The sequence below is a fragment of the Diceros bicornis genome, chromosome 5, assembly GCF_020826845.1.
Source record: "Diceros bicornis minor isolate mBicDic1 chromosome 5, mDicBic1.mat.cur, whole genome shotgun sequence".
In the NCBI taxonomy this organism is placed as follows: Eukaryota; Metazoa; Chordata; class Mammalia; order Perissodactyla; family Rhinocerotidae; genus Diceros; species Diceros bicornis.
Genome location: NC_080744.1, coordinates 93,833,989 through 93,850,831, shown reverse-complemented (window position 1 = coordinate 93,850,831; position 16,843 = coordinate 93,833,989). Strand labels below are relative to the sequence as shown.

The window sequence follows — 16,843 nt, the reverse complement described above, 5'->3', positions numbered from 1 at the left end:
GGGCTGGGCACCATGGCTGTGTTCCACGAGGAGCAGAGGTCCAGCCGACCCCCTCTGAGGACTCCCGGCCCTTGAAGCCAGGGTGGCCTCCTCTAGAAGTCTGCTCTCATACCACAGAGTCCCGGATCTCAGAGCCCAGGCGGACCCGGGGCCGGGGGCACACCGGGGACACCTCCACGAAGCTGTCCTGGATGCTGAGTGGCCTCTTCTCTGACTCAGTGAAGACCCGGGGCTCTGGGGGGCTATCTGACAGGGCTTGATAGCCTCGGTGATCAAGTGGGGTGCTAGGGGGGCCCATGCCGTTGAGTGGCCGGGTCTCAGGTGGCAGCACCACAGGGCGGGTCTTGGGGTGCACACTGGCACACTCCCCCTGCTTCAGGAAGACTTTCATGCCACCCCGGTGCCGGTACAGGAAGAATAAAATTAGGAGCACCACGGCGAACACAAACAGCGTGCACATCACCAGGAACTCGGTCCAGTAGGACTTGTCCTCACCCCAGCTGACCTCGTCGCTGGCTGGAGCACTCACCCGCGACGTGTTGATAATGACAGGCACGCTGCCACTGTGGTCCCCTCGGTCTGCCACCTCCTCTACCACCTTTGGGCAGTAGCTGGTTACTAACTGCCGGAAGCCCTCCTCCAGCGACCAGCACTCGAACACCCCCAGCTCCTGCTGGCTGCCCACCAGCAGCAGGTCCCCAGTGGGCAACACACGGCGGGAGGCTGAGGCATTGACAGGGGCCCCATTGTGCAGCCAGAGCCGGGCCGCCAGGTTGGAGAGAAGGGGGCAGGTCAAGGTGTTCACCGTGTTGGGCTGGAACTGGACTTGCTCACATGGCTTCTCGCCTGTGGGCAGAAGAGGCACAGGGTAAAGGGGGGCTGGTGTCCATAGCAGCCCCAGGCTCACCCACCTCCCTCTGGACTGTGCTCCTTATGCCATGACAGGCAACTCTGGGGACTTCAGGGACTGTGAGGCTCACTTCCCAGGGTCCTGCTTGTAGGGCTGGAGGGATGAAGATGTGAGGAAAGGCATTTACACCCACCAGTGCCTGCAGGAACCTTCCAAGCAGACTTGGCTCCCACCTCGCCTCCATCTTTGATGGGGCACCTTACCTGCTGGTGCAGAAGACCGGGGCCTGGCCGAGGAGGTGTTGCAGAGGTCCCTGGCGTTAGCCCCCTCGATGTCCTGGATCCATGGCCTGAGGACCAAAGAGAATGTGAGATAGGCCAGGAACCCCCCGTGAGCCCGTATCCCCCCACTCTCAGCACAGCACAGGCCCTCATGCAGTCCTGCAGACACAGGGCTTCCTGGGGAGGGGTCTGGGGCTCAGGGACACCAGGCCTGAAGCAGGGTAAGAAGCAGAGTTTCCCCAGGCTGATTCCCCACCCTCACAGGGTTTGAGCCAGCGTCTCTTTCTACACAGTATTTACTTCAATAAAAGTTACTATAATACTTCCCTGATTACAAAAGCAGTATGAGCCTTTAAAAAGTCTGGAAGGACAGCTGGATCTATATGTACGTATCCGTCTCTTTTAAAGCAATGCACATGCACTGACTTGTTTAATAAAACATAATAAGGAAGAAAAGTAATTCTTGATACACTCAGAAAACCTGAAAATCTCAACCAAGACAAAGGCTAAAGACACTACAGAAATCACACACAATCAACCATCTAGCGACCGTCACAGGTAGAATTTGGAGTGTGTCCCTCCAGGTGTACATATGTGTACTCATATGTGCTTTTTTGAAATATAAAACTAGCACCAGGGGTCCCTCTATGTGAAGCAAGGACATTACAAATGGGACAGATCTCATTTTTACTTAAAATATGTGAATATTTATTTTACACATATTTAGAAAAATCTGGGATGATATACATATATCAAAATCTCAGAGATTCTCTCTAAGTGGTAGGATTGGGGATAGTTTTTATTTTGTTTGTGCTTATCTCTATTTTCTTTTCTTTTTTTTTTTTGTGAGGAAGACCAGCCCTGAACTAACATCCAATGCCAATCCTCCTCTTTTTTTGCTGAGGAAGATTGGCCCCAGGCTAACATCCTTGCCCATCTTCCTCTACTTTATATGGGACGCTGCCACAGCATGGTTTGACAAGCGGTGCGTCGTGCATGCCCGAGACCTGAACCTGCGAACCCCGGGCCGCCGAAGCGGAGCACACACACTTAACTGCTGCGCCACCGGGCTGGTCCCCTTATCTCTATTTTCTAAATGAACATTTTATAATCCAAATAGGTTATTCTGAAAAAAAAATTGTTGTTTTTTTTTTTTTTTAAAGATGAATAGCATTTTATTTATTTATTTTTTTTGTGAGGAAGATCAGCCCTGAGCTAACATCCATGCTGATCCTCCTCTTTTTGCTGAGGAAGACTGGCCCTGAGCTAACATCCGTGCCGATCTTCCTCCACTTTATGTGGGACGCCGCCACAGCATGGCCTGATAAGTGGTGCGTCAGTGCATGCCCGGGATCTGAACCCGGGCCGCCAGCAGGGGAGCGCGTGCACTTAACCGCTATGCCATGGGGCCAGGCCCTGAAAACACTTGTTAATGGGTTTGTTAATGGACTGTTGTGCTGCCCTTAATTTTTGTTACTATTTTTTGAATGAAAACACTCATGTGCCAACCCACATTCTCCTGCAAGGTTTTTCGTAGCTGTGACATTTCATACTTTACCAGGTCTTGTCCCTCTTTACAGATGGGTAAAGCAAACATAATTTATTGTCTGAACTACAACACTTTTGAGACTCCGAAGGGGAGCTAATTAATAATTATGCTGAGACAGTGGATGCAAACAAGGCTGCGTGGTGATTCTACAAGGGCCCAGGGAAGGTGCTGAGGCCAAGTGCACAAGGGTAGACGAGTGGAGGTGCGGGGCCTTCAGGAGCTCCCACCTGGAGGCCACATCAGGCTGGTAGAGGCTGGTGTGCCTGCAGCTGGAGCCACTCCAAGCGCAGTAGGGGTCCCGGGCGAGTAGGCAGTCCCCACAGCTCTGGTACAGGCTGCAGTTGGCCATGGGCACCTGGACTACACCCGAGTGTGAGGCAGCATACAACAGTCCCTGCGCAGACACCAGGCAATGAGGGGCAGGCATGGGCAGCCAGAGCCACCACCCATAGCTGCACTTGGCTCACGTGCCCACAAAGCCACTCCCCAAGGGGCCTCCTCTCACGTTCCCAGGCACCCCACTTTCTGATAGCTCATGCCATGAGCCTGGATCTTTCCATCCTGATGGGCAAGGGAGGAAAACCTGGGTGGGGACTGCTTGTCAATAACAGCAGGCTGCCTGGACTCCTCCTCTGCCTCCTCACCCTGTCGGTGTCCAGGAGCAGGTTCTGCACAGGCTGTCCTGGTGAGAAGATCTGGAGCTCCTCGATGATGTGCATCCTGGGGCCCACGCCCACTGCCTTGTGCAGCCGGCCATCACCTGGAGCATGGACAGCACTCAGGCCCTGGGCAGAGCCGCTGCCCATGACCCAACAGCCATGCCCCCTTGACTCCAAGCCTGTCCTGCTGCAGGCACTCACCGGTGCCCAGGAAGAGGACATCATAGGTGCGGTGCAGGCCAGGGACACGGTGTACAGCCATGCGCTGGTAGCGGGTCTCAGGCTGCAGCAGCAGCAGCTGGCTGCGGACCTGCCCATCCATCAGGAAGTGGTCCTTGAGGAAGTTCAGCACACGGTCGGGGAGCTGCAGGGACGAGCTGATCTTCCTCTCCCGGGCACTGTTGGTGATGCACTGAAGGAGAAGGTGGCAGTGGGAGGTGAGCGACATCAGGGTGGCAAGCAGGACAGGGGCCCTGAGGATCCTGGGGGGACTGCCGGCCCTGCCTCCCCAGTGGATGGCAGGGGTATCTGCCCCGCCCTCTGCAGGCATGGCACATCACCTGCAGTTCTGGAGAGAGCCAACCCTGATCTGGAGGCCCAAGAGCAAAGCTCCAGGTGTGGGGCACCCAAGGGCCCTGCTGGCAGCGTTTCCTCACTGTGCCTCCTCCCTGCCCGCCCCCTTGCCCTCACACAGGCCTCAAGAAGCACGACCACACGTCCTGCTCTAGAGCATCCTCTCACCGGTGCCCCCAGGAGGCCCTGGCTGACCAAGGTTTCCCAGTGGAGGAGCATGAAGGTGCCTGCAGTTAGCTCCCACAGTGCCCGGGGCTGCTCTCTGTAAGAGCCTGAGAGTTAATGGCCTGCAGTGACCCTCAACCAGTGAGGCACGGGGGGCAGTGATAAACACTCCTGCGGGACAATTCTGAGATGTGCTCTGCACAGCCTCTCAGGGCCTAGGGCGCCCACAGCAGTAAGGGCTCACCAACACACCATGTCTTAGCTCTGCTCCCGCCTTCTCTCTTTCTAGTTCCCTCAAGCGGCTTCCTGGGATCCCTCCCGAATCAACCGCTGGCCTCACATCCTTGTCTCAAGGTCTGCTTTGGGGGGAGCATTAGACTGAATGGAAGGAAGAAAGGACTATTTCCCCACTGCCTGGCCACGCGGTCACTAGACAACTAAATGAGGAGCTCACAGCCCAGTGGGGGAGGCATGAGGGAACAGACAGTTACAAACGTGTGCAGTGAGTGCCCTGATGGGGACACACCTGCCCCCCCGAGGCAGGTCCGAAGGCATCCCGACACTCAGGCTCACATCCAACCCAGCAGGACAAGCAGGCCTGAGCTTCTGTCCCCACACTCAAGATGAGAAGACAGACTTGAAGAAGCTAAGTGACCACCACACGGTGTGGGGACCCATCGTCCCAGCACCCTGCCCTGCAGCAGGGAATGGGACTCACCGCCCCAGGACGGGGTGTGGGCACCAGGTGGGTCACGGTGTACCACTGCTGCGTCTCACGGTTCACCTCCTTGTAGAGGCCATCGAAGGCCCTCTGCACATCCTTCATAGTGAAGACACAGATGGCAGAGCCCTCTGTGGTCCCCCTGTGCCTACAAAGGAAATAGCCAGATTAACCCAAGAGCCCTGGAGCTCAGGACGAGGCCAGCTGGGCCCAAAGGCCCAGCTGCCCCTCACCCTCCCATCCCAGCTAGGTCCTGGGGGTCCTACCACTGGGAAGTGAAGACCCCATAGAAAAGGGTGTCACGCCAGTCCTGGGGGCTGGGGCTCAGGGTGAAGACATCCTGCAGCACGTTGAATGGGAAGCCGTCGTCAGGCCGTGAGCACAGCAGCTGGGCCTTCAGGAAGGACGTCCAGCGCTGCTGCAGGACCCGCTCGCCACCCTCATCACCCTGGCAGAGGGAGAGAGAGGCTGGGCCCAGGCACGAGCCAGGCCGGGGGGAAGCTTGGTGCCCCTCGCTGTCCCCTCCCCAGCAGCAGCTGAGACGGACACCAGGAAGGAACAGCAAGGCAAAGCCAGGACTGAGTTCCATTTAAAATCAAGAAGACTTGGAGGTGGCGTACAGGGCCCATTCCTATGCGGAATGCCAGAAAAAAGGAGAAAGGGAAGTCTGTCTACAAATACGGGAAGATATCATTCACTGCTGAACAAGAAGAGAAGCTAAAGGACTGCATTACAATACAACTCTTGCTTGTAAATAATTTTTAAATAATATAAATATACATTTACACACATGCAAAAAAAGATTAGCAAAGAACATTGTAAAATGTTAAGTGTCACTTCTTGTGGTAGGGGGGCAGGATCGTAACACTAAGAGTTAACATTTAGCTGTTGTCTACCACATTTCTAAAAGCTTGACGTGGATTAATTTAATCCACGTAACAACTCAGAGGGAGGTTTTGTTACTATTCCTCCTGAACAGATGAGGAAGCTGTGACTGAGGGGGAAAGGACTTGCCCAAGATCACACGCCAGCAGGGTTCCAGCCCAGACTCTACACTTTCAATCACAATGCTATACCGCCTCTTTATCTTATAAGTGTTTTTTCTGTGTACTTTTCAGCACTTTCACATTTTTTAAATAAGAAAAAATGATGAGATATTTTAACTTAAAAGAAGAGAGAGAAAAGCCATCAGCCAAGCTGATCCTCCTGGAGGACATGAGGAGGGCAGTGATGCGGGGCCTCCTGGCGTGTCCTGATTCTGTGCCCATGGAGCTTCGGGGTCTCTGGGGTGGCCCACCCCCTCACCTTGCAGATGCGGGCGATGCGGGACACGATGGTGTTCTCAAAGAACTCAAACTCCTGGCCAGTCTCGCTGAAGAAGAAGTAGATCTTGTCGTCGTCCCCTTGCAAGCTGCCCAGGCTCTCGGGAATGTAGGCCGAAGCCACAAACGCTGGGTCTGTGGGGCCGGTGGAGAGTACAGAGTCAGCCCAGGGATTGGACTGGCGAGACTGTTCTCAGGCTCTGCTGGGGGAGGGTGCCTCCCTAGGGCTCCAGTGACTGCCCACTGGGTGGGTGGTGGGAGGACTTCACCTTGTAGCCAGTTGAGGGAGCTCTCGGTCTTGGTGGGGCGGAGGCTTTGGCTCCGGGAGATTGCCGGGTCATTCCCTTGGAAGCTGCTGACTGTTCCAGTGTAGAGCTCGCCATCTGCCAAGAGAGCGTTCCCATGGGAATGGTCCCTTCTCCCGACTCAGGACCTGGAGTGACCCCAGTGCTGTCCATCTCGCTTGAAGTGGGCAGAGGAGGAAGTGGGAACTGGGAAAAGCCAAAACCAAGGGCAGCCCAGGGTCACTCCACACCCCCTGGGAATCAGCATGGCATGGATGCACCAGCTCAGGCCTGGGGCCCACCTTGCCCGCCCCCACATGGAGCCTCAGTGAATCCATCCTGCCACCCTGCTCCCAACACTCACCAACCACCAGGGCTGTGGACTTGAAATTGGGGTCAAAGGGACAGCGGCCCTTGCCATCTTCCAGGAAGATGTTCCCCGCCTCGTCCTGCGCCAGAGTGAAGTTCTCCATGCTCTGCAGGGGAGCAGACAGGCAAGCTCAGGGGCATACCAGGCAACAAGTCGGCACAGCAGGAAAGGAGGAAGGTGTGCCAGAGAGAAAGGAGGTGTCGGGCAGGCCGTCCCCACCCCAGCACCCAGGGCACAGTGCTGGCACCCTATGCGGTGGCACTATTAGCCCCTGTTGGCAGAGAAGAGACAAGGCTGAGAAAGGTGATGTGAGCCAGGAAGGGGCAGCAACATGACTTAAACCCAGGTATGTCTACTCCAACGCTGTGCTCCAACCCACAGCCTCAAAACACTGCCCTTTGCTAAGGTGTGTGTAGGGCATAAACGCGAGGGTAGAAGGCGTCGAGGAGGGGGTGTACGAGGTGGGCTAGCAGGAACTGGGTGAGAGCAGGGGAGGGAGCTGGAGGAAGCAAGTGGGCACGAGTCGTGGGTCAGCCAGGATCTCTGTGCCTGGATGATCACAGGCCCCTCCTTTCCCCTGCAGGGCAATCTGGCATCAGGGCTGAAGCTGGGCCTTAGGCCCTCAGAGCCCAATGCTACCAAGAAGCCACCCCCTGGTCCTGCCCTCCACCAGGCACTGGTGCTAGAGAACAGCTCCCTGGGGCAGAAAGTGGGGCAGTTCCCAGGCCAGCTGCAGGTGAGCCTGGGGCCGAGGACAGGCACTCACGATGTAGGTACACACGGGGCTGAAGGCCGCTGTGCCACAGGTGAACAGGTGGCTGCTGTTGAGTGGCAGGAGGATCTTGACATAGTTTTGACAGTCACGCTGGGGAAGGAGAGAGGAAGACGTCAGGCCAAGCATGCCACCAGACCCAAGGCCAATCCCGGGGGTGAGGCCTCTGCTGTTGTGGACTCAAGTCCAGGAACAAATGAGAAGCCAGGAGCCTCCCGGGGCAGAGCAGACCGAGGACCACAGAGTGTGTACAGGAGGACCTTGGGGCTCAGTCAGTTCTGTGGTTGGCAAACCTTCCTTCAGTTGGGAGGTGAAGGCACAGAATCCCTCCCTCTTGGCCCCCCGAAGGTCCTCTTTGGGTCCTCGGTGGAAACTCGCCTGGTGAGGGAGCCCAGCCCAGAGCAGGGAGAAATGCTCAGCCCTGACCCCCAAGCCCCAGACTCATGTACCACCTCCGCGAGGGTGTCTCACAGGCATCTCCAACCGAGCTTCTGATCGTCCCCCAAAACCTTCTCCCCCCCGAGATCTTTCCCCTTCCATTAACGGCAACTCCATCTTCTCAGTTGCTGAGGCCCCAAACCTCACAGTCAGCATCAACTCCTATCTCTCACTCCCCCACTTTTCCATCAGGAAATCCTGGTGGCCTTATCTTCACAATACCTCCAGAATCCAGCCATTTCTCACTCCCTTTATTGGCACCACCCTGACCTGAGCCACCATCCCCTCTCACCCCTCCCCGGTCTCCCTCCCTCTGTTCTCGCCCCACGGAGGCCGCTCTCCACCGTTACGGCCAGAGTGACCCCTTTAAAACACACGCCAGAACATGTCACTCCTCTGCTCAGCCCTCCAGGGGCTCCCAACTGCCTCACTCAGAGTAAAATCCAGAGTCCTGCTCCTTCTCTAGGTATCCCACCGTCAACTGCCTCACCTCCTTCTAATCTTGGCTCAAATGTCACCTTTTTAATGAAGTGTAACCTGACAACTTTTTAAACTGACAGTTTTGCCTGTCGTTTCTTCTTTTTCACAATTATATCTCCAGTGTCTAAAAGCATCCGGGCACAGAGCAAGTGCTTAACAAACATTTGCCGAATAAAAGAAGCCAGGGACAGCCAGGACTTGAACCTGTGTCCTGACCCGAAGTCTGGTGCTCTTCTGCCTTCACCTTAGCCACCACTCGCTGCACTCAGGACCAGGGGGCCCCTGGGGATGGTAGGGAATCCTCCAGGAGAACCTCAGGCTGGACCAGACCCCACCTAACGGTCTGGCCAAAACCCAACGAGAATCCGTCAGACCGGCCAGGACAGGCACCATCGGCAGAGGGATTCGACTCTCAGCCCACCAGGTCACTGCTCCTGCTGGAAGCTGACGCTTATTTGGAACTTATTATGTACCAGGTGCCTTATACCTGTTAGTTTTTTGAATCCTTAGGGTAAGCCCAGTGAGAGAGGCATCATTTTTCCCATTTTACAGGTGGGGATACTAAGGTTCAGAGAGGCAAAACTGCTAGTCCAAGGTCACAGAGATGATGAGTATAGGGCTGAGATTCAAACTCACGTCTGGCCATCTTAGAAGCCTACACCCTTTCCATAACGGCTGGCTGCATCCACTCCCACCCTCCTGCCTCCGTCCTGGGTTCAGGTCTATACCCCTCATCCCTCCTTCAGCCCAGTTTACCTCCAGGTGCTCGCTCACCTGCGGGTCCTTGCCCTTGAAGCTGCATTGCTGTTTCCTCTCCGCATCTGCGCTCCACAGCAGCTGGGAATGAGAGAGGGGAAAGTAAATGTGCAAGGGGGAACGGAGGACACGCCGAGTCTCTCCTCTCCCTTCTCCCGTCTGCATCATCCTCGGACCCAGAAGGTCAACTTCCTGTCCACCTTCCCTCTGCCATCCTCTGCCCAGCCTAGCCAGCCCTGGTCTTCATCTCTCACCTGCTGGTACCCTCCACCTGGCAGGAAGCTGCTGCTGCTGTTGAGCGCAAAGAGGGCCTCTCGGGCACCCACATACAGAGTCTTGCCATCCCTGCTCAGCAGAAGGGCCGTGTAGTTGGAGATGTTTTCAGCTTCAAATCTGAGAAATGGCCGCTCTTCAGAGCCTGGGGAGAGGAAGATGGACATTACATGGGGACCACCCCTCCCACAAGAACCCTCTTACACCAATCTCTAGAATGGGCCAATCCGACTGAAGGTAGATCAGCAAGGCAGTGGATGGCAAGGAGCTGGGGACAAGGGTTCAGGCTTAATGGGCAGCAGCGTTCCTGGACTCTCAAACACTACATAAGGAACAAATGCACAAAGATGAATGTAAAAGAACATTAATTATAGCACCATTCATATTAATGAAAAATTGAAACAACCTAAATGTTCAACCACAGGGGACTGGGTGAAAACAAAACCTAATACTTCATCTGATGGAATACTATGCAGCTGGTAAAAATGTGGTACTAGAAACCCCAGAAAAACAAGCAAACAAAGTTATATAAGAAAGGCACACTCAAAATATGAAGAGATGGTTTTTGAGCACATAACAGAACATTAGAAAGGAAAGTACATTTAACACTCTCCTTTGAGTGGCATTAGACTCAAAGAGGAGGACTTGCAAGCAAGCCTCAGCCCTGCCACGAACACGCTTTCCATTGGCGGCGGAATGCAAACAAAGGGCACTGGTCTTCAACTCTCAGCACCACCACAGTCACTCACAGGAGATTTATGGGTATTAAACAGGATGTAAATGTTATCAACCCTGACCTCGGAAACCTGAATGTATGAGACAGATACTGCGATGCTGGGGGCGAGGGGAGTTAAGGCAACAGTGGAGTCTCCGTATTTTCCTCTGAGAGCAAAGAGGGCCACAAGATACTGTCAATGGTTAATGGAACAAGAAACTGAGGTTTCAGTGTATTATTTTAAATTGCAAAGGCAACCAAATATAGTGGCAGAAAATGTCAGGAGGAGGTGGGGAAGGGTGATATAAGTGATAGAAAGCCTTATTTTTCTCAGCAGCAAATCAGTAAGTCAGGTAAGCAAAGAAATAGCCAAGAAATAAGCATTTTACTTAAATATTTACTTAAATACAGAATAAACCACTGTATAGCAAGAAGTCTAAATGATTAAAAGTTGCCGCTTTTGAGACATATATATGGTGATGGACAAACAAAAATGTACAACTGAAAATTTCACAATGTTATAAACCATTAAAACATCAATAAGAAATAAATAAATAAATAAAAAGTTGCCCCTTTTAACCAGGCCTGGGGCTGGGGAAACTGAGGCAGTTGTTGCTTTTCATAAGTCCTTCTATACTCAAAAAAAAAAATTATGTGCATGTATCCTTGATATAAATTTTAAATATCTTTCCTTGTTGTAGTAACAAGGAAAGATACTAATTATCTACCACTAAGTGAAAATGAAGGTTATAAAAAAAAGTATGTATAGTTAGATTCTAATTTTTTGAGGGAAAAATAAAAATATAGAAAAAAAATCCAGAAAGATGAATCACAAAACGCTGAAAAGGGGTATCCCTGGTGGGATTGTAGGGGGTTTTTTCCCTTTTCATTTGTTATCATTTTTGGATTCTACAGGTTATACTTGTGTAATGCTAAAGAAATAAATTAGAGAGAAGGAGAGGAAGAAGAAGAAAAAAGAAAGAAACACACAGATCTATCCACCAGGGCACCGTCTGTGCTTTGAGTGACTAATGGATTTGGAGAGAAATTATTTTAAAAATTCTAAGCAGCTGATAAGAAAAGAAAATCAAGCAGAAAGCAGCCGCCCAGCCCCTGACTGACCAGTGAAAGACAGCCACGCAAGCAAACAGTCACGACGCGGAGGAAGCAAAAAGCGCAAGGGGCCAACAAAACAGCTGTGAAGACGGCTCGCGTGTTCACACAGCGAGTGTGTTTGCATACCCCAGCCCGGTTCCACAAACGGTGAGGAAACACAAGCAAAAGGTAGTGAAATAGAAACACCAAAGTCAGGAGTACAGAAAAAAACCAAATCTGAAGAAAACATCTAAACCAGAAGGGAAGGACAGATTTGCACAAGCAGGTCATAAGGTCCTCACACAGCTAGTAGAGACGGGCTGCACATGTAGTTCTCAGCCTCCCAGTGGCCAAAGAGAAAAGGGAAATGAAGTTACCTTGTCCTTATTGTCCAAGAGGACGAACACATACCAGCCTTTCCGGGGAAGCTAAGCTTTTTACCTAGCCTCTCATGCTGAAAGAAACCCTCAGGTGGGAATTCCTGGCAAATATATGGGATATGGGATGGATAGCATCCCACCAGCAAACAGGATGATGGAGTTCCCAAGGCCATTCCTCACACTGTCTCCTGGTGAGGGAAGGCGGTGACATAAAGTCACCAGTACAGGAATCTATGGGGGAATGTGTGTGGCTCTGCAGCTGGGAGGCTTGTCACTCTAGAACCAGAGTTAGAACTGGGGCTGCACTGAGAATTCACAGGGGACAGTCCTGCCTCACGTCCAGAGCCCACACTCTGCTCCTGAAACCATACAGGGCAGCTGTGGTTGCAGAAGTTAAGGCCTCTCTGAACTATGAAGTCCAGAATCACACCAGACTCTAGGTCTTTTGCCTCCAATTCCCAAATCCTCACCACTTCCTGTTGGCACTCTACACACTGGGAGGCCCAAGGAAAGTTTCCGTCACTCATCCTCCACTCTTCCCAAGCAGAAAATTTCCCAGCACACTGGGCCCAATTACGTTGCTTGTACTTTGTGCCAATGTACTAAGGAGACTTCTGGAACAAGCAGCCCGACCTTCTGGTCCTCTGCTCCTGGGAAGAACCACCACCCGGAAGAGACCCATCCCGTTGGCCACCATAGGACCTCCTGGGACGGTGCTGGGCTAAACATGTTGTGGATATCAACTGCCTGCATGCCTATGATAACCCTACAAGGCAGGTACTGTGGGATCCCCAGTTTACAAATGAAGAAGTCAGAGCTCATAGAGATGAAGCAACTTACACGAAGCCCCACAGCAAAAAAGAAGGTGCAGTGGGAAGCCGGCTCAGGAGGTCTCCTTCCTGAACCCATGCTCTGCAAACCGCAGGATGCAGCAAAATCACCTGGAAATCTAAAGTCCAGATCCAGGGCCTGCCCCTAGAGGTTCTGATGCTGCTGACCTGGGACGGGGCCTGAGGATGTGCAATGTTACGAGCTCCCAGGGGATTCTGAAGAAGGACGTCCAAGGACCACACTTTGAGAAGCACCGCGTAGGCCCTCCTGTAGGGCAGTGTAGACGTCATCTCACTGAGCTGTAGTTTCCCCTTATGTTTATCACGGGGATAATGAAAAAAAAAAAAAAAAAAAAACGCACAGGGGCCTCATGAGGAGTCACTGAGACCGGGGCGATAACTACTGCGGTCCCTCCTTATCTTTTGCATCGCTCCACAGTTTTCTGAGAGCAAGGGCTGGTTCAAATTTGCCAATGCTTATAGGCCTGCGGAAGAGGGGCGTTTCCACCCCAGGGCGGGTCCTGTAAGTCTGGGCAGGAGGTGGCCCTTGGAATCTGTCCAGATACAGAAATGCCAAAGGTCAGAGATAAGCTGAAGTCCAGGTGGCAGCTCAGCCCCACTCAGGCCTGGGAGGGGGTGGAAACCTACAAGGGTCACGCAGATAGAGCATAGCCAGGCTGGGGCGGCAGCCAGGATGCCAGCCCAGCCCTCCAAATAAGCCAGCTGCTCAAGAACTCCCCACATCTCCTCCAGTCATATTGGGAGTACCGTCAATGAAACGGCAGAGGGACAACACACCTCAGAGAAATGGGCGAGGGGCCCCTTACACCATGCATTCCCATTCTGGGGACTCTCCTCCTCTGGCCCCCTGCCCTGAGCTGCTCAAAGCCATGGTGTCCTGAAGGCCTTGCACCCCACGATCCCCCTTGCCCTGTGGACTTCACCGGGGACAGTCAGTGTGGCTGACTTCCCAACTAGGAGTCTCGATGAGACAGATTAAGAATGCACACTCTGGTTCAATCCTGCCTCTGTCACTCACTAGCCATTTGTCACCAGGACAAGGCACTTAACATCTTGGAGCCTCACTTTCCTTATCTGTAAAATGGGGATAATAGCACCTTGCCTCACAGGGTTTTTATGAGAAGAAATGAGATTACGTATGTAAATAATAATATACATAATAACCCACATTTACTGAGAGCTTTACTCAAAACAACTTTGCACACGTTATCCCCGCGTTGGCATAGTGTCTGGCACGCGATCAAAACTCGAGCGGATCAAAAATAAAATCCAAAGGCCCTATAGGAAAATCCAGGCCGGTGAGAGCTGCCAGAGGAGCAGGGCTGTTTAGAAGAGCTGGGCCTCCCTCGTCCTCATGGTTAAAAATCACATCCTGGGCGATTCTAACTCACGCCTGCACCTGGTCACACAGGTCTCATGGCCAATCAGAGAGCATCAGCTCAGAGCCGGGACGGGTGTCACAGGCACGCATTGTGTGCATGAGCTGGTCCCTGTTCAGCGGTATTCTGAGTGCTGTTCCTGCCTGAGCGCCCGGATGCCTGGGGTCTCCTCCAGAGTCACTGCACAGACGTCTGTGCGGACCCTGCCTGAGCTTGCGTGTGTGCGTATGTGTGTGCGTGTGTGTGTCCGTCCTACCACAGGGACTGTGTGTGTGTGTGTGTGTCTCTCTCTCTCCTACCCAAGGGCTTGTCCATGCCTGTGTGTTCGCTCTGGGGTGCTATTTGTGTAGAAGTGACTGGGAAGGGGTGTTGGTACACTCTGCTCCCTGTGAGTACTGCCTCCCCTTACGGTCAATCTTAGCTTCTCCGCTGCTCTCTGTGTGGCTCTGTGGCAGAGGGTGTCTCGTGGGGGCTCCTGGGCTGCCTGTGCTGCTCAGACATCCTGCGTGTCCTCTGCCGGGCGGGTGAGTCCAGCACGGAGAGAGTAGGGCTGCCTGAGGCTGTGGCCAGTTCTCCCAGGTGGGATGAAACCTTTCTATCCGCCCTGGACAGGCCTGAGCCAGTGGCTTCTCCACGGCTCCAAGAAGGCAGGGTGGGGCGCTGGCCTGGGGCTGTCCAGCATCAAGCCTCCTGGGAGAGGGCAAGTTGGGCTGGGCCTGTCAGAGCCACGGCAGGGCCACACTCCCCCACCCCCGGGGCTGGGGCTCTCAGCAGGAAGTGATTCGGGAACAACTCAGCCCCCAGCCTCATCTAGAGTTTCTCCCCTTCCCTCTGACTCAGCCGGAAGCTTGGCGCTCTCTGGGGTGAGATGGGAATAGGGCTCAGCACTGTCCACACCCGGGGCAGTCCCCACCCAGGCCAGCCAGCGAGCTGTGGCAGGGCCATGACTCAGAGCCCCACCCCACCCTTCTCTCCACTGTGGCTGCCGGCGCTACAGCAGACGCTGACCTGGCCCCAACATCCCGCCCTCTACAGGCGCAGGCCCCAGCAGGATTAGACCAGAAAACACCAGCTTCCCTTCACAGTCGGAGCCGGGAAGGTGTCTCCAGTGGGGGAGGCAGTGGCTGCCCCTCAGCTCGAATCACGAAGTCCCTAGAGGGCTCTGGGCCTCAGAGGAGTCCCTACCTACAAGCCTCCCAGGAGGCTCTGCTGGGGCACCTCTTCCCCAGGGAGTCACACCGGACCCTTGGACCCACTTGTACCGGCAGGAGCACCACCCCCATGACACGAGTGCTGACTCAGCAACCAACTAGGGCACAGTTGACCTGGATGCACACCCTCCCTCCACGCAGCCCAAGCGCTGGGGCACGGCAGCCTGATGTGCCGGAAGCAGCGGGACAAACCCTGCCGTCACCAAGCCAGTGCCAGGGCAGAGTCCCTGACCGGGTAAGGGTCACTCTCAGCGGGGGAAGAGGGGCTTTGTGCCAAAAGTCCTCTCTATACACTGAGGGAAACAAGGCAGAGGCAAGAAGGCAAGGGAACCCAGCCCAGAAGCATCCCGTGTTCCTGGGGCAGGCACCCTCAGGAAAGCCCACTTCCCCACTGTCTGCTGCCACGGCTCCAAGCGAGCAGGCCAAGAGCCCCTGCCAGAATCACCAGGTGTCCCCCAGCCCCTCAAAGAACCTCTCCCTTGTGCCCATCCTGCCAGCAGAGCTCTAACCCGGGACCTGTCATGAGCTGCCATCACCTTGGGAACCTGAACTCCACCCGCCCCACCCAGGACCAAGGTCAGCTCCTCTGGCCCTCTGCTCAGGGACTGGCTGTTCCCCAATGACCTCTCTCTGAGGCCTCTGCCCTAGGGCCCACCTCCTCCTCTCACAGATGTCTCTCCTTTTTCTGAGAAAATTGGGGCCATCAGGCATAAACAACCTCAACTTCCCACTGCCCCCCAGTTCCTCAGAGACCAAGTCCCATGTCATCAACCTCTGCCTCTCAGAAAGCAGTTTCTTCATTCAATATTCATCCTAGAAATTCGTGCGCCTCCCTCCTCCCCTCCTCAGCCAACCTCCTGAAGAGAAGAGCCGCCCGGTGCCGTCTCCATTCCTCGCCTCCCACTCACTCCTCCACTGGGAGTCAGGCTGACCAGCCCCACGCTCGCTAGGGCCTAGGCATTGCCTCACTGCCAAACCCCAGGCACCAAGGGGCATGGCCTGTGCCACAGGCGGCCTTGTGGAGGTCCCCTGTCCTCTCTAGGCGGCTGCCACACTGGTCTCAAGGGTCACTTCATGTCTTCCTCCCACTCCCAGGCCTCCATCCCTCCAAAAGCTAACGGTGCTATAACACTTACGAAGCACTTTACATAGATTCACGCATGTAATCCCAGCCAGGTTGTTGTGAGGTAGACATCACCACCTTCATTCTTCAGGTAAGAGAACCAAGGCACAAGTGGAGTAGCTTGCCCGTGGCTACCCAGCCAAGAAGCGTGGTGGAGTGGGATTTGAACCTGGGGTACCAGCTCCAGGGTCTTGTTATCAACCACCCTTCAGCCTCTCCAGGGTTTGCTCTTGAATGTTCTTGTTCCCTGGGGTCTGCCCTTGGGTCGCACATTCACGCCCAGCACTCCAGTGATCCGGATGCTGGCAACCCCCAAATCTCTTCATCCAGCACAGATCTTCCTCTAACATGCCAGACCCCACTCTGCAGGGGACCCTCCGTGGTGCCTCCCACCACTGCCTCCTCCAGACCCCACTCCTCGGCTCGGGATGTTGCAGGTCTGTGTGGCACCACTCACCTGGATAAAAACCTGGACATCATACTTTCTTCCTCCCTCTCCCTCAACCATGAACACCCAATCTATAACCAAATCCCTCTGATTTTTCCTCCTCAATATTTTCCAAGTTCATTCCCCTCACTATCCTGGCTACCATAGT

At 54.1% G+C, this 16,843-nt stretch overlaps 1 protein-coding gene across 6 annotated transcripts in view; it reads right to left on the bottom strand.

Annotated features, from left to right (window-relative positions):
- Positions 1-102: 102 nt before the first annotated feature.
- The window catches only part of SEMA4B (semaphorin 4B), a 36,295-nt gene continuing 19,554 nt past the window's right edge, over positions 103-16,843 (bottom strand). For 5 of the 6 annotated variants that reach the window (XM_058542468.1, XM_058542469.1, XM_058542465.1 and 2 more), the window contains exons 3-15: positions 9,475-9,638; positions 9,239-9,301; positions 7,541-7,639; positions 6,769-6,880; positions 6,390-6,503; positions 6,104-6,255; positions 5,065-5,246; positions 4,796-4,946; positions 3,541-3,751; positions 3,325-3,440; positions 2,908-3,074; positions 1,114-1,199; positions 103-846 (exon numbers count right to left, since the gene is read on the bottom strand). In XM_058542468.1, coding sequence (XP_058398451.1) covers positions 107-846; positions 1,114-1,199; positions 2,908-3,074; positions 3,325-3,440; positions 3,541-3,751; positions 4,796-4,946; positions 5,065-5,246; positions 6,104-6,255; positions 6,390-6,503; positions 6,769-6,880; positions 7,541-7,639; positions 9,239-9,301; positions 9,475-9,638 — 2,357 coding nt within the window. In that variant the 3' untranslated portion in view covers positions 103-106. Of the gene's footprint in view, positions 847-1,113; positions 1,200-2,907; positions 3,075-3,324; positions 3,441-3,540; positions 3,752-4,795; positions 4,947-5,064; positions 5,247-6,103; positions 6,256-6,389; positions 6,504-6,768; positions 6,881-7,540; positions 7,640-9,238; positions 9,302-9,474; positions 9,639-16,843 lie in introns of those variants that run through there. The other variant, XM_058542470.1, reaches the window with a different exon arrangement.